General features: G+C 39.8%; 1 protein-coding gene across 2 annotated transcripts in view; it reads right to left on the reverse strand.

Annotated features, from left to right (window-relative positions):
- Window positions 1-22,385, reverse strand: part of LOC140490813 (signal-transducing adaptor protein 1-like) — a 56,778-nt gene that overhangs the window by 27,061 nt on the left and 7,332 nt on the right. For both annotated transcript variants that reach the window (XM_072589142.1, XM_072589141.1), the window contains exons 3-6: window positions 13,378-13,497; window positions 10,585-10,641; window positions 4,216-4,391; window positions 1,994-2,125 (exon numbers count right to left, since the gene is read on the reverse strand). In XM_072589142.1, coding sequence (XP_072445243.1) covers window positions 1,994-2,125; window positions 4,216-4,391; window positions 10,585-10,641; window positions 13,378-13,497 — 485 coding nt within the window. The remainder of the gene's footprint in view (window positions 1-1,993; window positions 2,126-4,215; window positions 4,392-10,584; window positions 10,642-13,377; window positions 13,498-22,385) is intronic.

Consider the following 22,385-nt stretch of genomic DNA (forward strand, 5'->3'; position numbering starts at 1 on the left):
GGTTGGGTGGGATTTTCTTCAGAGGGCTGGTATGGACTCATTGGGCCAAATGGCCTGCTTACACACTGTAGGGATTCTGTGAATCAATGAAGGGATTTGAGTAGAATATGTTCCAACAACTAATCAACTTCACCCCAGATCACAAGGGAATTTCATTGATATGTGGTGGGTGAGTATACTGAAACTGAGAGATTGTTGTGAGGGAGTCATTGGGGATGGTGATCACTATTGACTCCATTAGGCACAGGGCACCTGAGGATGATGGAGTAATGTACCAAACTTGTAGCCTAGATGTACCTGTAGCAAGTTAGATAATGGAGTCAGTGAATGCAATCTATTTACATATCCGGAAGGCCTTTGAAAAGGTGCTGCACAGAAGGCTGCTAAATAAGATGGTTTGCCCATGGTGTTAGAAGTGGGGTAGTGGCAGAAGCCAGAGCGTGGAGATAAGGGGGTTCTTTCCAGGATTGCAGCTGATGACTAGTAGAGTTCTACGAGGGATGGTATTGGAGCCACAGCTATTCACATTATGCATTAAAAAAGAATAGTACATCACAGGAACAGGCCTGTCACCCACCAAGCTTGCAAACATGATGAAGGAACTGAGTTTGTTGTTGCAAAGTTTGCAGATGACACAAAGATAGGTGGAGGGAGAAATAGTGTTGAGGAAGTGAGAAGGCTGCAGAAAGACTCAGACAGGTTAGGAGAATTGGCAAAGACGTGGGAGATGGCTTACAATGTGAGAAAGTGTGAGGTTATGCATTTTGGTAGGAAGAATAGAGGCACAGAGTATATTCAAAATGGGGAGACGGGATTGGAAGTCTTAAGTACAAAGGGCCTTAGGAGTCCTAGTTCAGGATTCTCTCAAGGTTAACATATAGGTTCAGTTGGCAGTCAGAAAGGTAAATGCAATATTAGCATTCATTTTGAGAGGGCTACAATACAAGAGCATGTACTGCTGAAGCAATTTAAGTCTCTGGTCAGACCACATTTGGAATATTGTGAGCAGTTTTGAGCCCTGTTTCTAAGGGAGAATGTGCTGGCCTTGGAGGGGGTGTTGAAGAGATTTACAAGAATGACCATGGGGATGAATGGCTTGACAAATGAGGAGCTGTTGAGGACTCTGGATCTGTAATTGATGGAGTTTAAATGGATGAGAGAGAATCTGATTGAAACTTACAGAATACTGACAGCCTGAATACAGTGGATGTGGAGAAGATGTTTCCACCAGGAAGAGAAACTAAGACATGAGGGCACGGCCTCAGAGTGTAGGGATGGCCCTTTAGAACTGAGATGAGGAGGAATTTCTTCAGCCAAAGGGCGGTTAATCTGTGGATCTCATTGTCACAGAGGGTTGCAGAGGCCACATCATTGACGGCATTTAAGTCAGAGTTAGATGGGTTCTTGATTAGTAAGGGGATGAAAGCTTATGAGGAGAAGGCAGGAAAATGGTATTGAGAAACAGATCAGTCATGATCAAATGGTAGGGCAGTTTCGATGGGCCAAATGGCCTAATTCTGTTCCTAATATCTTATGATCATATGGAAATCTTTCCTAAAAGTTCCCAGAATCAGACATACTGCTCCAACAGCTGAGGGAAAACTGATCATTTGTGATGGTTCTGTACTCCTTGATTTTATTTGTTAAAGCCATGGGTTCCATTTTTATAACAGGTCTTGTTACTTTGAATAAAATGAATACCAAATTATTGCTGCTCCTGCAACTCACTTAAAATTGTAGTCTCTATCCTCAACCTGTTCAGAGATGTTCTACATAAATTTGGAACATGTTGGACTTGAACCCAAGCCTCCTAGTCCAGAGAAAGGGACAAAACAACTGTGTTACAAGAGTACAGAATTAAGAGCTAGCGTGGAAACAAGTGAGCTTAGTCCACATGGGGACTGAACCTTCGATCTTGTGTTATTTGTACCACGCTCTCACCATCTAAGTGTACCCTCTAGTTTATATTGCCTCCCCACATATTAAAATCTACCTGCATTGTGTGATCAGAGTACTGATTGAGTAGTTTGTGTTCTCGGTGGAAGGCCGTAGTATCAAGTTCCCATTCTCAGGGTGCCTTTCCAACATGGCTTCAGCCTCATTTCGAGAAATTTTGTAGAAACACCTGCAGAAACAGTAAAGGTGAGCCTTGACTACAAATCATTGAGTTTGCTAATGCACTAGCAAAACCTGCAGTACTTCAATGTACATGGCACAGAGTGGGGAAGAGCTAGATTATAAAGTAATAAGGCATAGGAGGCCATTCAGATTTTGACTCTGTCAGTTCTTTGTAAGAGCTGTCAAGTTGGTTTTATTCCCTGGCTGTTTCCCCATAGCAAGCTCCTTTTCATTCTTTTCAAATATGTTTCCAATTTTCTTTTGTGATTTATTGTTAAAAATGTCTCCCACCCAATATACTTTCAGGTAGTGCACCATCCAGATCATTTCAGAGTTAGGTTTCAAAAATAGTTTTGATGGTTGTATTCATTTAGTGAACACTTCAATGTGCGCATAGCTAATAATGCTTTACTTAAAAAGATGCACTTACATTACATGTAAATCAAGTATTTAAAACTTTTCTAAAATCAAAGCCCATTTGAAATAAATTTGGTGAACACAATGCAGTTCCAAATCAATTTGAGTCTACCAATTTTGGTAAAAAGATGGTATTCTTAGTTGAAACCTCAAGAATAGCTAGTGAGATTAAGGGAAATACAATCTTTTTACAGTAGAGTATTCTTTTAATGCTGGGCTTTATTATGGTAGGATCAAGTGAACATTTGGTACTATATTTGACACAAGAACAGAAAACATTGGAGATAAACGAACAAGTCAGGCAGCGTATATGAAAAAAGGAAACAATGTTCATTTCACCAATTTCCCTCATCAGAAATCTAAATGAAGGTTCAGGCTGAGACATGAACTTTGTCTTTGATTCACACATACTGCTTGACCTGGTCATTTTTCTCAGCATTTTCACTTTTTGTTTCAGATTGCCAGACTGTTCAGTGGGATTTCTTTTTAACCTGGGATATTTGACGCTAAGACATGGTATAAAGGAATGAAATTTTCTGCTTTCTAAAGTAACTTCTTCACAGACAAAAGTATTCATAGAGTCATAGAGATGTACAGCATGGAAACAGACCCTTCGGTCTAACCCATTCATGCCGACCAGATATCCCAACCCAATCTAGTCCCACCTGCCAGCACCCAGCCCATATCCCGCCAAAACGTGCCTATTCATATACCCATACAAATGCCTTTGAAATGTTGCAATTGTACCAGCCTCCACCACTTCCTCTGGCAGCTTGTTCTATACACGTACCACCCTCTGTGTGAAAACGTTGCCCCTTAGGCCCCTTTTATATCTTTCCCCTCTCACTCTAAACCTATGCCCTCAAGTTCTGGACTCCCCAGCCCCACGGAAGTGACTTTGTCTATTTACCCTATCCATGCCTCTCATAATTTTGTAAACCTCTATAAGGCCACCCCTCATTCTTCAACACTCCAGGGAAAATAGCTCCAGCCTGTTTAGCCTCTCCCTATAGCTCCAATCCTCCAACCCTGTCAACATCCTTGTAAATCTTTTCTGAACCCCTTCAAGTTTCACAACATCTTTCCAATAGGAAGGAGACCAGAATTGCACGCAATATTCCAACGGTGGCCTAACCAATGCCCTGTATAGCCGCAACATGACCTCCCAACTCCTATTCAAGAGAAACAAACAAAATTTATTCAGTGAATGTGTGTATTTCTATCTTGACCAGCACTTATTTCACATTTCTCATTCTCCTGCAGAAGGTGGTGGTAAGCTGTTTTCAGGAACTACTGTAATCAACGTGGTGTGGGCAGAGTTCAGGGCGTGGAAATGCATCGAGGCCCAATAACTAGGGTCTGGGGTTCCAGGAGGCCAACTATTGGGGTGAAGTGCCAGCGATGGTGTCCTGATCTGGGCCAAGAACTGCACCAGGGTCTGGTATCTCTGCTATTGTCCCACGGTATTGGGGCACTCATTGTTCTGTTCAGAAGGGAATGCTAGGATTTTAAGCCAGTGACAGTGAAGGAACCTGACAGTTCCAAATCAGGAAGGTGTGTGGCTTGGAGGGGAACTTGCAAGTGGTGCTTCCATGCATCAGCTGCCCTTGTCCTTCTAGGTGACAGAAGTTATAGGTTTGGAGGGTGCTATCAAAAGATCGTGGCTGAGTTGCTACATACTTTGGCATTGCGATCAACACATCATCATAGAGATCCGAATCAGGCTTCTCCACCAAAACTCTCTGCAATTCTGGTCTCACTGGAGCATTTGACTGACGAAGTGTTTCTTGCTTAACCACCTCTTCCAGGCAGAGCACCTGTCCCGGCAGCAGTGACAAATCACTTGGAACTTCCAACTGGTAAAATTGTATAAAAATGAGCTTATAAAACAAATTATTGACACAACAGGCTGAATAGCACTTGTGATAAAAAATTAGCATGGTTCTAGTTTTAAATCTGATAAGAAATATTTTTAAACTTGAAAAGAACAAAAGCGTTAGTACTTGTCTTTGGAATTAAAACCTGCTGTGCTGGTTTTCCACATGCCCTAGCTGCTTCCAGTGCCTTGCCTGAACGAATCTATGTTGGGCAAGTTATTCCATCACAGAGAAGAGTATTGCTGAGCCCAGTCCTGGAGTTGCAGTGAGGCTTGGGATCTGGCGTCAGGGGATTGAGGACCACTTAGTGAACGCTGCATATTTTCAGCCACAGAAATTGCCTTTGATAAAATGATAAAACATGCTAAAAGAAAAGCATTCTCTTTTTAGAGAGGTTATGCTTTGTCCATTGATTTCTGAGGCAATGGTGGGCAACATTCACTGTTAGTTTGCTTTGTTCCTCAATAGAGAACTGTGGGCAAATAGACTGACAACTGGTTGGTGATGGAGACTTTGAGAATTCACAGATAAACTCAGGTTTTGCTTATTTGGGAGGATTGAGTCATCAAGAGTGAACAACAACAATTAAATAACACATAAGATTCATATACTTATACTACTTCAAACACATTCATGGCTGTTGTTGTTTTAATTTCACCTATTTAGATTTAATGAGACTTAAAAAACAATACGAACTGAGAAAACCGGGGAAATGAATGACCCACCATATGCATACAACAGTTTATGATGTTTTTCATGTCATTGGGGAAGTAGTTGAATTGGGTGTGTGAATATGACTGAAAAGTTAAAAGGAACACATTCAATTGGTTATTGTTCAGTGGAGGGTAGGCATGAATCTTCTGCTAAAGTTGGATTGTATTCTTAATCTGGCCTTGAAGTTCTTACTAGTTCTTTGAAAGCCAATGCAAACTAAATGTGAAGAGTACAAAAATGTTTCTTACCTGTACTGTTCAATATAAATAAACATATGCTGAGTTTTGTTTTTAGGTAGCTTGCCACTTTGTATACAAGACATATGAAATTTTATCATACAAGCACATAACTACGGAGAAAGTGAGGACTGCAGATGCTGGAGATCAGAGCTGAAAATGTGTTGCTGGAAAAGCGCAGCAGGTCAGGCAGCATCCAAGGAGCAGGAGAATTGACGTTTCGGGCATGAGCCCTTCTTCAGGAATGGGCTGAAAAGTTAAGAAGGGCTCGTGCCCGAAACATCGATTCTCCTGCTCCTTGGATGCTGCCTGACCTGCTGCACTTTTCCAGTGATACATTTTCAGCTCAAGCACATAAGTACGTTTTCTATCAGATGGACAGGAAACAGAATGTCTCAACATTATTGTGATGCTTCAGATGATCAAAACACAAACTTTTCCCCACTTTCAGTTTATGCCATACAGGATTTCATGCAGCCTGACTCAACACTTGATGCCAGGGGTCAAAAACATCTACTTAGAACTGGCATCTCATGTTAATGAGAAACATTTATATTTAGTTTGGATCTTACAACCTCAGAACATCCCAAAGCACATCATAATCAATTAACAATTTTAAAATATGATCAATATTGTAGTACAGGCAGACACAGCAGTCAATTTTAACACATAAACATCCCAAAAACAGACATGAATGAATAGATCATCTGTTTTTATAATGTTTGTTGCAGGCTGTTGTTGTTCAAGAAATTATGCAAAGCCCCCCCCTTGCTGTTCCTCGATTAATATCATGGGAAATTTGAATCCTGTTGTGCAGGAGACATACTTTAGTTGTTCATTGGGATTCTTGAACGGTCATGATCTGTAATTACCTCATCAGTTTAAACTTGTATCACTCAGTCCCTATCAAAAATGGCTCTCACACCAACCTTATCATTCACTAAACTCTCTAACTCAACTATTTAGGAACCCACTCACTTAATAATCCCAATCTCAACTACCCACTCACTAACCCATTAAGTCCACTCAAACCCTTAAGGTTTTAAAGAATTTAACTTACTTAGCATGACATTTGGAGTCATAAAAAGGAGGCAATGGCCTCTTCCTTGCTTCTCTACTCTATTCTCTCTGTTATTGTGTGGGCCCAGGGAATGTGGCTTCAACAGGGACAGAAGAGAATAGAGTCATAGGTCACTGGTGATCCTACCAGTGTCATTGCTGTCCAGACGATCTGTCCTGTTAAAGTTTATTTTTTTTATTCAGGATAATAATATCCTAATGCAAATAAGGTGGCCTTTAACCTAGCAAATAAAAACTCAGCAGACCTGCAAACTTAACCTTGTTTGAGGAGGTCAGTTTGGAACAACTGACAGAAACCATAACAAGGGCTCACGAAATTGAGAAGCTACAGGCTTTCCCTGAGCTCGCAGATAATGCCGTAATGTTCATTTAAACCACTACTGTCCAGTCTTTTTTCCAGGATTGGAGAATTAAGGACTAGAGGACATCAGTTTAAGGTTAAAGGAGAAAGAATAAAAGGGAACATGAGGGGCAACGTTTTTACACAGAGGGTAGTATGCATATGGAATGAGCTGCCAGCGGAAGTGGTTGAGGCAAGTACATTGACAAAAGGCATTTGAACAAATACATGGATAGGAAAGGATTGAAAAGATATGGAACAAGTGCGGGGAAATGGGGTTAGTGTGGACAGGCATTTTGGTCAGCATGGACCAGTTTGGGCCAAAGGGCCTGTCTCCATGCTGTAGGACTCCATGAATCTCTGACTCTATTATGCAGTGGCTACAACAGTGATTCTTTCCATTAAAAGAACACTGCCATCCATTCAAAATTACATTCTGCCTACAAAATAAATGCACAACATTGTGCATTGAGGAATGTAAGAAAATGGAAGTCACATCTTCAATTTTCTGCCTGAGGTTTGCCCCATCTTTTGACGTATTTTAGGCTGAGATAGGCAAGGTTTTGATCTCTTAGGGATTCAATGATATGAGGAATGCGTGAGAAAGTGGAGGTGAAGTTGAAGATCAGGGATGACTGCAGTGAAATGGAGAAGGAACAATATGAATATCTTAACTTCAGTTATATCTCAGACAAAACCTTGTCAAGCTATCCACTTTGTTTAGAACAGCATAACTAGAGACTTGGCCTGCATTTGAAATGGGGGAGGAGGGTGGGGCTAAGTTAAACATAACCTGTAAAATAGTATTTCAGTGATGGATGATCTATCTAAACTCCTTAAGAAAATGGTGAAAACTGCATTGATTAATTTAAACATAAATTGTGAAGATTAATTTTACAAAATAGTATTTTTGACACAGTATATGAATAATATGAGACATGACATGAGAAACGTAACATGATGAGAAGGAATACATGATAATGGATAATGGCCAACAGATATTTTTCAGGCTGGAGGAAGATTCATAGTGAGATTCGCTAGGGGTCAGTATTGGGACCATTGCTTTTCCTAATATATATTAATGATCTACATCTTGGAGTGTAGGGGCAATTTTAAAATTTGCACATAACATTAAACTTCAAGGAATTGTAAACTGAGGAGGACAGTGTGAAACTCAAAAGGACATTGACAAGTTGCTGGAGTGCGTAGATAGGAAGCAGATGAGTTACAACATAGAGAAGCATCAGGTAATGCACTTTGGTTGGAAGAACATTGAAAGACAATATAAAATAGAGGGTACAATTCTAAAGGGGATGCAAGAGCAGAGAGACCTGGGTGTATATAGACATAGATCATTGTAAATGGCAGTACAGGTGGAGAGCAGTTAATTAAGCATACAGTGTTCTTGACTTTATTAGCAGGGACATAGATACAAGAAAAAGGTGATGAAGTTGAACTTGCACAAGACACTTGTGATACCTCAGCTGAAGTCTTGTGTACACGGTGGCTCAGTGGTCAGCACTGCTGCCACACAGCACCAGGAACCCGGATTCGATTCCAGCCTTGGATGACTGTGTGAAGTTTGCACATTCTTCAATGTCTGTGCAGGTTTCCTTTAGGTGCTCCGGTTTCCTCCCACAATCCAAAGATGTGCAGGTTAGGTGAATTGGCCATAGTGTTCAGGGATGTGTAGGTTAGGTGCATTAGTCAGGGAGGACTGCAGATGCTGGAGATCAGAATCGAGAGTGGGGTGCTGGAAAAGCACAGCAGGTCAGGCAGCTTCCGAGGAGCAGGAGAATTAACATGTCAGGCAAGAGCCCTTCATCAGGGGTAAAATCTAGAATAATAGGGAATGTATTTGGGTGGGATAATCTTCAGAGGATCAGTGTGGACTTGTTGGGCTGAAGGGCCTTTTTCCACACTGTCAGGATTCTATGATTCTATAGTTGTGGGTGCCACATTATTGGAAAAACACAAAAGCAGTAGAGAGACTGCAAAAGCAATTTAGAAGAATGGTCCCAGGAATCGGAAACTTCAGCTATACAGCTAGGCTGAAGAAGTTAGAACTTTTCTCCTTGGACAGAAGAAGGCTGAGGGGAGATTTGATAAATGTTTTCAAGATAATGAGCAAGCTAGAAGGAATAGATCAGGAGGAGTTGTTCCCGTTCACAAGAATAAAAGAAATGAGAGGCAACAGATGTGAAGTGATGTTTAAATGAAGCAAGGGGTAATGTGAGAAAAAAAAACATTTTCACACAGCGAATAGTTAGGGTATGGGATGCACTGTGATGGAAACTTGGTGGAGGCAAATGCAATTGAGATATTCAAAAGGGCATTGGATGATTATTTAGATAGAATTAATGTGCTGGGATATGGGGGAGAAACAGATGATTGGCACTACGTAATAGAACCAGTACAGGCACAATAGGCCGAATGGCCTCTTTCTGCACCATAACAATTCTCTTGGCCTCAATCAGACCAAGAGTGTACAGGGTGCCCAATGCCTTTCATGCACACCACCTCCAAACACAATCGTAAACAGATCAAGGTGGACAGCAGGGAATTGGGAAATCTACATACTGCATGTTACTTCTGCACTACCTTTGAACATGCAGGCAGTGGTGCATGAAATTGCTGCTGCCCCTCACTGCTTCCCACAAAGCCACACTGATCACTGTAATGAGGTAGTGTTCTACTTTTAAATATGCAGCATATAAACAACTGCAGTATTACAAATGTTGAGTACTTTAGAAGTGTTCTCAACACCTAATGATGGGATAAAATGCACATAATAATGACAATACATTTCATTAACATTTCTTTGAGGCATAAAAGATTTCATGGTGTAGACTGATTTGTAATGTTTTTAAATGAGAAAGTTTTTGACTCCAGTTGAAAAAATGGTAGAACAATGAACATCATTTTCCTCCCAAAATATTAATTCAAAAATAAAATAAATATTGCTTTTGTGTTCACATGCTCAAATGCTGAAGCATGGTTATGTCATTAACTTACTTAAAATTTGGCTTTTGCAGTTACCATAAAAGCAGAATGACATCTGCACCTTTGTTTACATCCTAAAATCTGCTACAGTTTCCCAGGTCCAGAAAAATCTGAGTCTACAAATAAACTGATAGGTGAAGGGAGACAATTTTAAGAATGTTAACCTAGGAAAATTCATGGACAAAATTCATTCTCCAATGACAATATTGCAGAACTAACAAACATAAAAGCTTGGAATTTGATTTCCTTCTTTTTTGGGAATATTAATCATCTTTAAATTGGAATGGATGCAGAAAAGAAATTACATGGGGAGAGCAATGTGGGGGATTACAGGTCTACAACTACCATACTCTGGCTCTGCTTCGATAACCAGGACAAAACTGACAGTCTAAGTCTCAGATTTCAATGTGAAGTTTGGAAAATCCAGTCTGCACATTTTTACCCTCTCTGAATTGCACAATTGACCCAAGTGAGATTTTGCTCTTTTCTTTGACGTTTCACAAACAAATCAGCTTTGCAGAACATATTGTTAACTGTAATGCTATGCATAAGTATTGTAACTGAGTTGGGCAACCCACTCAGTAACCCACTTCCAACATAAGCCTCCTAAACCTCACCCTTCAACATAATAACCTTCGTAACCCTTCCCCTCCTCAGATAACCCAAACCACCCCATGCTACTTTAGATCATCCATGCCACATCTATGCAAATAATACTTTAACTAAATGTCTGTTATTCTCAAAATACTGGACTGGCAACATTGAATGAAGAAACATGTTATAAAAGCAACATTCATACCTGAGAGACTGAAATAATGTAACCTTTCCATTCTTCTCTAGCTTCCACATTTTCAGCCTGGTGGATAATACAAAAAGCTCATTACATGTACATCATTGCAGAGTAAACAGTACCAAGCAAATAGCAAGTGCTGATATGTTTGTGGGTTAGTTGGGGAAATATAGTGGTATATAATGTACTAAGCTGGTTTGCATACTCATGTGACCTCTGTCTCTACTGAAACTGCTTCACATTATCTTCCAGCAGCCATTATAACACAATACTTTGTACTGTAAGTATCAAGCTAAGATTAAGTGAAACTGAAAGAGATCCAACTACTATAAAAATCCAACAAGAAAGAATTAAAACTGTACAATGTAACACTAAAGTGTTGGACAAGTCATAATGGCTGTGAATTCTCCACTCCCCGCTCCTTGGAAAAGAAAAGAGATATGAGACAAATTGAAATTTGTTCCACTTTCAGAGGCAAGACTCAGGTGCAAAATTAAAGTCCTGAGCAAACAAGTGTAGTAACCTGTTATTAGTGCTTAGAAAAGAGTAATACAAGTTGCACAATACCCTAAACTTCACTGAGAGGTAGAAAATCCAGGCAAGGGAAATTTTTCCGGCTTTGAAGATATATTATGAACTACTTATGAATGGTAATGTGTTCAAAATCAGAGGTTGGGAGAGAAAGAAACTATTGATCAGTATGCGATGGCACTGACATATCTGAATTTGGTGATTTCTGATTAATTACTGATGATCTCAGAAGAGGTGGGGTTTACCTGACACCCAACTGGACTCGCCATGTACTCACAGTGACTACAAGACCAAGTCAGAGGTTAGGAAAACTGCAGCAAGTAATTCACCTCTTGACTCCCCATTACACCTACAATGCACAAGTCAGGAGTGTGAAGAAGTATTCCTACTTGTCAGGGTGGGGACAGCTACAATGATACTCAAGAAGCTTGACACCATCCAGGACAAAGTAGTCTGCTTGATTGGTGCCACATTGAGAAATGTTTACCCTCTCCACCACCACCCTCAGTAACAGCAGTGCGTTTCATCTATAAGGTGCACTGCAGAACTACTCCAAAGATCTTTCCACAGCACTGTCCAAACATACAATCACTTCCATCTGGAAAGAGCAGCAGACACATAGGAAGACCATCACCTGCAAGTTTCCCTTCAAGCCACTCACCATCCTGACTTGGAAATATATTATGGTTCCTTCAGTGTTTCTGTGCCAAAATCGTGGAACTAACTCTCAAATAGTAATGTGGATCTATCTACAGCACATGGACTGCAATGTTCAAGAAGGCAGCCTTCTCAAGGGAACTTAGAGATAAGCAATAAATGCTGGCCGAGCTAACAAAGCCCACATTCTGGGAGTAATTTTTTAAAACTACAAAATACACCAAAAGAACTTTCCCAGATCATAGAAAAGGTGAGATCTGTAGCAGGCATGCAGTGGGCAACAGATGTAAAAACAGTGCAATGATTTGTGAACAATCTAGCATAGTTCTTGCCTAAATTGCCAGAATATGAACGTCCAGCATTAGAAGACCTGTGTGATTTAAACATTACATATGCACTGAATGTACCGAGGCTGACAATAGTGGGACTGACTGGAATTAACAGTTTAATTAATGAATGATAATTTATTTGTCGACCACGGATATTGTGTAACTTGCAGCTGCAAATTCTGGTGCATTCAAGTTCTTTTAATAGAAAGGGCAATTCTTGGAGAAATAGAATTGCACATTATTCATGATATATCTTGGCTGTATTAGCATGACATCAATTTCTGCTGGAAGTGCTTTCATTTTAGGCTGTAATAACTATTACAACACAAAATATGAATGGGGAAAGAACAAAGGAGTAGGAAAATCAGGTAGATGTTTCAAAGATTTGACACAGGTAAAATCAGAATGCTACATTCTGTACTGGAGGCGCTATGGGATTAACTTTAACACTCATGATCAAGTGGGTTGGGTTCACTTAGAAGGTAACATATTTTAAAATTTCAGTACTGATTCCAGTCCACATTCAAGCCACCCACTTGTGTTTTTAACAAAGAGGTAAGCAACCAGTCCACCCACAGGTTAGTCAATAAAAATCTTTTAAAGGACTCTTCATTATTACTGGATTATTATTTTGAATTTATGGCTGCTAGATGTCCTAGGTCTTGCGAATCCTGCAGGTGAAAGGAATTTGAATGAGTCAGGTCCATAAGCTAAGTAATTTACAGCTCCTTTTTCGGGCCAAATAGAGCAGGGGTGTCTCCTCTAGTTCTAGGCCCAGTAAGCTTAAAGAGAACCTGCTGCAAATTTTCCAACTCCTGCTATGACCTCTCAATTCCCTGTGACCTCCAAATCCCCTCATGATCATCAACTCCCCTCGTAATTGTCCAAACCCACTACTAATGGCCAATTCCTCTATCTCCCCCACAATCTCAACGTCATCCCCTTCACTGAATTACCACAGCTGTACCATAAAGTATGTTTAACTAAAAATTTTAAAATGATGTATTGTTCATTTTAGCAGAATCTGGAGGAATCAGTAGTCCTTTCGCTGGGGTAATCATTCAACAATCTCATGCTACACGGTTGCAAAACCCATTCTTTCCAAAGGAAACTTGCATACTACATTACTTTTTTTTCAATATTATAGAAAGAAAATTAACCCTTTTTTAAAAAAAGTGTCCATAACAAAATAGCAAAGACTCGCCAAATGATTAGGTTCAAAATTCATTTACTTTGAATAGCAATATTAATTTCAAGGATTAGATCCGAATTTTAGTTTGCTTACCTTCAGCTTCACCCGCTCATTGATCAACTGCAATCGAAAGCTAGCTGCTTGGGAGTTTTTACCTCCACTGTTGTCATCTTCGATCGATACAAAATGCTGGAGATCCAGTTTTTCTGTGTACTAAAAATAATAAGCTGCATTAGTTCAAAACAGCATGTAACAAATAACAATAAGTTTGGTACCTGGTTGGTTCAGTGCTGGAACCAGTCTGTGAAATGTTTGTGGTTTTCTGTGATTTTTGTTAATCTTTGCTTTTAACATTAATTTTCTACAAAAATTATTACAACACAATGGGAGCATGTATTGAATACAATAGAAAGATGAAGAATATGCAACTTTGAAAAAATTTTAGAATGCTTCAGTTGTTATAATTAAACCTGAAACCATAGTTTAGTCAATGTCTTGTATCTTCAGCTGTATTGATATTTGTGGAATCCTTGAGTTCTCAGTGAATGGATGTTTCATCACCAATGAAAAGCTTCTCGTCTGTTAGACAATTCACTTGTCTATTCCCATGGTGTTGTCATCTTTCTAGCTGATGAATTTGTAAGTCATTTTCACCCAATGTGTCAAACAAAATGGCATTTGGCACACTTGCCTTCATTGCTCAGTCCTTTGAGTATAGGAGTTGAGACGTTATGTTGAGGTTGAACAGGACATTGGCGAGGCCTCTTCTGGAATATTATGCCCAGTTCTGGTCACCCAGTTATAGGAGGATATTATCAAGCTGGAGACATGGATTTAGTAAAGGGAGGTCATGCCTGACAAACCTGTTGGAATTTTTTGAAGAGGTAACAAGTAGGATAGACCAGGGAAACCCAGTGGATGTGGTCTCTCTAGACTTTCAAAAGGCCTTTGATAAGGTGCCACACGGGAGGCTGCTGAGCAAGGTGAGGGCCCATGGTGTTCGAGGTGAGTTGCTGGGATGGATTGAGGATTGGCTGTCTAACAGAAGGCAGAGAGTTGGGATAAAAGGTTCTTTTTCAGAATGGCAGCCGGTGACGAGCGGTGTCCCGCAGGGTTCGGTGCTGGGGCCACAGCTGTTTGCATTATATATTAATGATTTGGATGAGGGAACCGGGGGCATTCTAGCGAAGTTTGCCGATGATACGAAGTTAGGTGGACCGGCAGGTAGTACTGAGGAAGTGGGGAGGCTACAGAAGGATCTAGACAGGTTGGGACAGTGGTCCAGGAAATGGCTGATGGAATTTAACGTGAGCAAGTGCGAGGTCTTGCACTTTGGCAAAAAGAATAAAAGCATGGACTACTTTCTAAGTGGTGAGAAAATTAATAAAGCCAAAGCACAAAGGGATCTGGGAGTGCTAGTCGAGGAATCTCTAAAGGTAAACATGCAGGTTGAGTCCGTGATTAAGAAAGCGAATGCAATGTTGTCTCTTATCTCAAGAGGGTTGGAATATAAAAGCAGAGATGTACTACTAAGACTTTATAAAGCTCTGGTTAGGCCCCATTTGGAGTACTGTGTCCAGTTTTGGTCCCCACACCTCAGGAAGGACATACTGGCACTGGAACGTGTCCAGCGGAGATTCACACGGATGATCCCTGGAATGACAGGTCTAGCATATGAGGAACGGCTGAGGATACTGGGATTGTATTCGTTGGAGTTCAAAAGATTAAGGGGAGACTTAATAGAGACGTACAAAATAATACATGGCTTGGAAAAGGTGGATGCTAGGAAATTGTTTCTGTTAGGCGAGGAGACTAGGACCCGTGGACACAGCCTTAGAATTAGAGGGGGTCAATTCAGAACAGAAATGCGGAGACATTTCTTCAGCCAGAGAGTGGTGGGCCTGTGGAATTCATTGCCACGGAGTGCAGTGGAAGCCGGGACGCTAAATGTCTTCAAGGCCGAGATGATAGATTCTTGTTGTCTAGAGGAATTAAGGGCTACGGGGAGAACGCTGGTAAGTGGAGCTGAAATGCGCATCAGCCATGATTGAATGGCAGAGTGGACTCGATGGGCCGAATGGCCTTACCTCCACTCCTATGTCTTATGGTCTTATGGTCTTATAGTTCAGAAGAGAGTTATTAGGATGTGGATGGGTATGGAAGGTTTGAGTCATAAAGATAGGCTGGAGTGTAGGAGGTTGAGGGGTGACTTGATCGAAGTGTATAAAATAATGAGAGGTATAGATAGAGTTAATGGTAGTTGTCTTTTCCCTAAGATGAGGAATTTCAAGACAAGGGGGCACATTATTAAGGTGAGAGGAGAGATTTAAAAAAGACAAAAGAGGCAAATTTATTACACAGTTCAAATATGGAATGAACTTCTTGAGGAAATGGTGGATGTGGGTACAATTACAATGTTTAAAAGACATTTGGATGGATACATGAATAGGAAAGGTTTGGAGGGATATGACCAGGAGAAGGCAGGTGGGTCTAGTTTAGTTTGTGATTATGTTCAGCATGGACTGGTTGGACTTAAGGGTCTGTATGACTATAAGACTGTATGGCTTTATAAGTGGAAATCAAAAATAGGAGACAAGGGCTCCTTTACACCTGACTGATTTGCAGGGTAATTTGTTGTAATTTTTTTTATTCAGTGGTCTTCATTTATCTTACATTGTTTCAACCAGGCCAGGTGATCACTGCAGCCATTTTATGTCAATGTTTCTTCTTTACAAAACATTTTTTTCTTCCTTTAGTCCATGATGGTCTCAGGTATTAAAATTAGGTGCATTTATAATCAACTCACTCAGAGGTGTTAGGACACACTTTTGAATCAAATGGGACTTGAACCCAGGCTTCTGGCTCACCGGCAAGGAGGTAATTTCTATCAACCTGTTCAGAGATGTTATTTCATACTTCTGGAAAAGGTGAGATTTGAACCTGGGTCTTCTGGCTTAGATGTAGGGACACCACTCCTGTTATGCACCTTGCCTGACATCTAACTTCATTGACTGCAAGAAAGTTGAACATCAGTCAATGGAATATCATTCATTTTGTTCAACCATTCAAAACAAACGTCTAACCAACTAGTGGATATTCACCCTGAGTTGAAATTTCATGAAATGCATCAATATGAACTGCTTTTGCTTCATTTCACAGTTTCTGCTATTGATAGTATAAATCCAACAACCTTATTATTGCAACAGAATCATAGCTATCACTCATTGTAAAACCTGGGTGTCTACGGCCAGGATAAAAAGAACATGCTAAACCACTGGAACTGGAGTCTAAAATAAAACATGGTCACATCAAAGTAAATGGTTGGCTCTACACTTGAGATTTGTTAGTAAACATAAACTCAACAATGATTAAACAGGTTTCTGGAGGAAATTACTTGTTTAGTACCTGACTGCAAAGGAATTTGTCCTAAGAATTGCTCCCTCCTTAAACTCCTCCACTTATTAATGAAACTGTTCAAACTAAAGCCAGCTAGCAATGAAGCATTCTAATTTAAGAAACTGCAGGATGATGGAGAAAGAGCAGGGTAGTGGTGTTAATTGGATAGGTTCTTTAAAGATTGGGCCAAAATTAGCCAGATGACATCCTTTTGTGCTGTCTAATTTTATAATTTACTTACACTTTTTCATGGTAGAAACAGTTTCATTTTAAATTAGAATTTTCCTACCTTCCCTTTTCATTTTCAACAAAACATCTTTTGTCCCATTGAGTGTCAGCCTTAGAAATCTCTCCTTAGCTGAACAGCATTAACAGTGGTAGAGCCTGATTCTATCTCGATTCAATCCTCACTGAGCAAATTCCATATTCTTAATACTGACTCAAGCTTGTTATCTTTAAGCATACCTTGGATAAAATTGTTCAAGTTCCTTATATGTGAACTGATTAATGTTGCTCAGCACACCCACAAAATATCTTGTTTAGTTGTGCCATTGGCAATAAAAACTAAAATTAGGCATACTTTTGTCTGTTTAATTATTATAGTGGATGCCAATTCTTACTTCAAAAGTGTTTAAACCAGATATTTGGAGCTAACAATGCCAACAGGCACTTTCCCCACTCATGACCAAAAGCTACAGTGGAGGAGTCAGGCAAAGCCATAGGAAATCCTCTCCCAAACATTATAGACAACAGAGCATTGTAAATACAGCAACAACGTGCACTTATGTGTCATCTTAAACACAACAAAACATTAAGGAAATTCATAGCACAAAAATCAAACAAAATCTGAAAGCAAGCCAAGAGTGGCTATCAGGAAACATGAACAAACTCTGTCAAAAGTAGTCTTTAAGGAGTAGATAGAACAGAATAAAACTGAAAGAACTGCAGAGGTTATAAATCAGAAATAAAAACATAAATTGCAGCATCTGTGGACAGAAATCAGAGTCAGCGTTTTGCGTCTGGTGACTGTTCCTCAGAACTGTTTTGAGGAAGGATCACCGGACCAGAAACATTAACTCTGATTTCTCTTCACAGATGCTGCCAGACTTGCTAAGATTTTCAGCAAGTTCTGCTTTTGCTGTAGAAAGAACAGAAGTTGTTTAGGAAGGGAATTGAAAAGCTCAGGTATGACACAGATGAAGTCACATCCATCAACCTTGATCACAATGAACTGGGAAATACACAAGAGATCAGAAATATAAAGGCCTGGAATGATTATAAGACTGGATGAGGTTAGAAAGACAGGCATATTATAAAGGAAAAAAAAATCAACTTATAATTCCATAGCATTTCTCATTAACTTGATATATCCCAAGTGGCCAAGGAACTGTAATCCCCAGTGTTACCAATATTTTCTAATTGCATTTCTCATCTGGACAACAGCAAGTGATGGCAAGGAACACAGCTCGCAATGGACATCGTGAGCATCGGGCTCTGTCTGGTTGCCAGGTCAATGTCACCCTCCTACCACCTCTGCAAAGGCCTACTTTTATCTCACTGATCCTGACAGTCCATTTCCACATGGGAGAATTCCACATTGACGGAAAAGGTGAGAAAATTCTGATTAAAAATTAGATTCATACTAACATGAAGAAGTGTAATTCCACAGTGAATTTTGCTTCCAATTGTTCTCCCAGCTTACATATCATCTATCTTGCTCCTCTATGCTTACCCCTGTAGAGGCCATGGTGATGGTCACTGTCAATAATCTCTCCTCCCTTCCCTGAAGCCAACTATTCTCTCTGAAACTGTTTTGCCAATCTCCACACATCTCAAGTTTCCCTCCATTACGTTCCTTGTGTCCACCTCGACAAATGCCTGTGCTTCCCTTTTGCTTTTCTGTCAGTGAAGCCCTCACTGTCCTTGTTTGCACTCTCCTGAAAGATCAACAGACCAACACTTAGGATTATAAATCATCCCAGACCTTTGACAGGTTTCGACAAACAGCCCCTGGACATTACTGATCAAAACCCTGACCACTGTGTTTGCAGTTCCACAACTAATGAAACCCTATTCCCCTCGCTATGGCCTGACAGCACTGGCCATTGTCCACTAATTAAGCATATTCTGGAACCTGCTAGCCTGAGTGGATCACTAGTCATAGGCAAGCCTCTGGGCAGTGTGTGAACTGTGTCTGTGACTAACACTACGAGAACTCCCTTCTGACTACACTGAGCTCTAGCTACCACTCAGTTACCAACTTGGCCATTTTGTTAAATAAACATGCAGTGTGTTTTCTGCACAGACAGCTGGCACATGCTGTAGGTGGGAAATTGACATCTTGGTGTGCCATGCAATAATAAATTTATTCTTAGTCTTAGTGGGCACCCATACGTCCCTGCACCTGTGAATGCCTGGAATTGGTTTCCAAGGTTGGAAGACCTCACTGGGGTGAGAATTGGCTTAACAAGAGACTTTAAACAGGCACACATCTGCCAAGTTGGGAAATTTCCTGACTTGAGCCACATGCCTCAGAGCAAAGATGTGAGCAGTGTGAGAGAAGTGGAACTTTAAGGTGCTGGAGGCTTGGAGGAGTTCAATCCATGAGCTTAATACTACAATCTTAAACTTCAGAGAAAGCTATCATTACCCACATTTTCTTATGTGGCTCACATTGTAATTTGAATACCTTGTCAAGAAATCAGTCACTATGCTATTACACTTCTACCATTGTTTATCACAAATCTACCTTCACTGTTCAATAAAAATGTAGAGATTCCTACATTTCTAAGTGCTATGGGATCAGCCTTATTGGCAACTTTCTCAATACAGTCCAAGCCATTTGTTCACTATGTAATCTTGATGCCTAAATAGGGAGGTTTGCAACCATTCTGTGGAATAATGGCTGCCATGATTAGACCATTTCTTGCTGTATGTTGCATAAACTCATGAACAGGCCTAAGGCCTTGACTCTGAGAAGTGCCAGTCTGTCTCAGATTAAGGGTAAGATATCTAAAGGTTAGAGCAATGGGTGAGTGCCATGTTGTTTCACACTGTTAAGGTACAGTGGAAATGAATACTGTTCCCAACTAACATGCTGTTGTCACCAAGTCAAAAGGCTTTCTGCCTATCAAACAAATAATTGATATAATATATGAATTTCAGTGTAAAGCTGATTTGGGCATCCAGCTGCATGTCCCAAAGACTGACCAATCTGCATTTGACCCTTTGAATGCCATATAAACAACCAAATCAGTTTTCGCTACACCAAACATTTCAAAATTTTTTAAAGTCACCATCGATGCTAGTGACATAGGAGTTGGAGCTGTACTCCTACAGGAAGATGAGGATAGGGATTGAACTGCCAGTTGGTTACTTTTTGAAGAAGATCAACATCCACCAAAGGAAATACTCCATGATTGAAAAATAACTACTGTGTTTGGTACTGGCTTTACAACATTTTAATCCGTATGCCATGAACAATGTGTTGAAGGTGGTGGTGTACACAGATCACAGTCCGCTTACATTCTTAGAATGTTTTAAAGACAAGAATATGAGACTATTTCATTGGAGTCTTATGTTACAGACTTTTAATTTAAAAATTGTACATGTCGCGGGTTGTAAGAATGTAATTGCAGATGCGTCATAACGGATTTAACTGATAAAGTTTAAATGAGATTTGCCTTTATTTAATGCTATATACATATATACAGTTATATGGGAAGAAGTTAAGGTGAACTTAGATTAAAGTTATCTGTATGTTAGGGTAAGGTGGTTAAAGAATGGAGAAAAAAAAGCCTTCTTTTCATTATGATGGTTTATCTTTTTATTAAGGGGGGAGGTGTTATGAAGATATGGGTGTGGTGTACCTTTAAGAGAGTTAAAAGCTAGCAGAACTGCCTGACACATCACCAAGTATTCTGACAAAGATAACAAGATAACGCTTGGTTGAAAGTTAGATTAGCTGGTTGCCTAGAGACAAAAACAAATTCAAATTAGGCCACTCAGTTTAAATTATACCCTAAAAAAAGATAAACTCCAATCAAGTTTGAATTCAGTATGTTGACAATCTTAAAAGCCGATGACAATCCAATTCTTTAGGGGTATAAGACTGGAAAAATTGAACAGTTGGGAGGAGAACCACCAAGCCAATGACATTTGCAGACTGCCTGGAGAATAGCTCTCTTAAAGGTACCTTTATCGATCCCTGACCTGTGAAACATAATCTGTAAGAAGAAGAAAATAATATACAGGAAGATCCAAGTAGAAGATTCAATAGCTGGCTTGTTTTGAAAGCTTGTATTGGTAAATCTTAAGCAGGGGGTTTTATCAGACTAGTATTACAGAAGATACTAGATAGGTTAGAGGAAGGAGTTGTAAATAGTTGTTAGTTAATTATTCTCTATTATACTTTAAGAAATAAAGTTGTTAACTTTTACTTTAAATAGTTCTTGACCTCTCGAATTTTCACAGATTACTGAACAAAATAAATCTTTTCTTAAATTAAGTAGGAGGGCTTACCCTGTGTCATAACAATATTCGTTGGCTGTTTGCAATAAGCAAAGTAATGACCATGCCCAAACAGCCTGCAAAGCTCTCACTATTTCCAACATTAGATATGATTCTGTAATTGGACAATATTTGCTAAACAGCAAGACTGTGTGAAGAATTACACTGGTAATCAATTTATATTTGTTTGTCAGGCTCCCAGTATGGTGTACTTACATGTACTGGAAATTGCATACATTAATACACAAGGCCCTGTCTTTGCTGACAAAAAGAACATGTTTATACACTGTGCCTCTTTCAATGATGCTAAGGACCAGGCCAGATTCCCCTCGTCCTCTCAAAACATTTCAAGAAAGTAGCCCAGACCCTAACTTTGCTAGTTGTTTTAAGCAGGTATACAGTGGATATTCCAGGAGAGATGCAACTGCTCAAAATACTTAGTTTTAATGAAAACATAATTTATTTACAAGATTACCAAACGAAACACAGACAAAAGAGAACATAATACTGAATAACGTAATCTATCTGAAAACCCAATAGATTATCCCAACTTAATGATGCTGTTCCAAATACTTGCAACAATCCCCATAAACTCCCCTCAGGCACAAAAGGTAAAATCAAACACAGGGTCTTACAGGGGAGATGTCAGAGAGAGGGAGGGTCAGCCTGGACCTGTTTCTTTGGGTCCATTTTAGGGAATCTACATAATTTATGTTTTGATCACTCTTCCTCATGTGTGAATAATGCAAGTGACTTAACTTCAGCATTTCCTTTTCATATAAAAGTGGAGCCTTTTATTTTTAAAGGGATCTTAATTTTGATCTTTTTAAAGTATAACAAAATCACATTGCTTTCATTCTTCTGTTGAACTTATATTAGTTTTTTTTTGGTTTAAACTGTGGCCTCAGGAAATCCTGAACCTGAGAAGGTATTCGATCAGCTTGGACATGAAGCTGCACCTCTCCTCCTCAAAATAATCAATAAGCCTACCTGGAGTTTTCAAAGGGAGTTTGCAATTTCCTGCCCTCTGTGCCAATATCAGGACCTTCCTTGTGTATGCAGACAAGGCTCCTCGGATGCTGCCTGGCCTGCTGTGTTTTTCCAGCACCACATTTTTCAACACTTGTGTATGCAGACACACAGCCTTCAGAATCCTATTATGACTCAACATTTTACAGACAGACCCAATATTTCTG

Source organism: Chiloscyllium punctatum, chromosome 2 (genome assembly GCF_047496795.1).
Source record: "Chiloscyllium punctatum isolate Juve2018m chromosome 2, sChiPun1.3, whole genome shotgun sequence".
In the NCBI taxonomy this organism is placed as follows: Eukaryota; Metazoa; Chordata; class Chondrichthyes; order Orectolobiformes; family Hemiscylliidae; genus Chiloscyllium; species Chiloscyllium punctatum.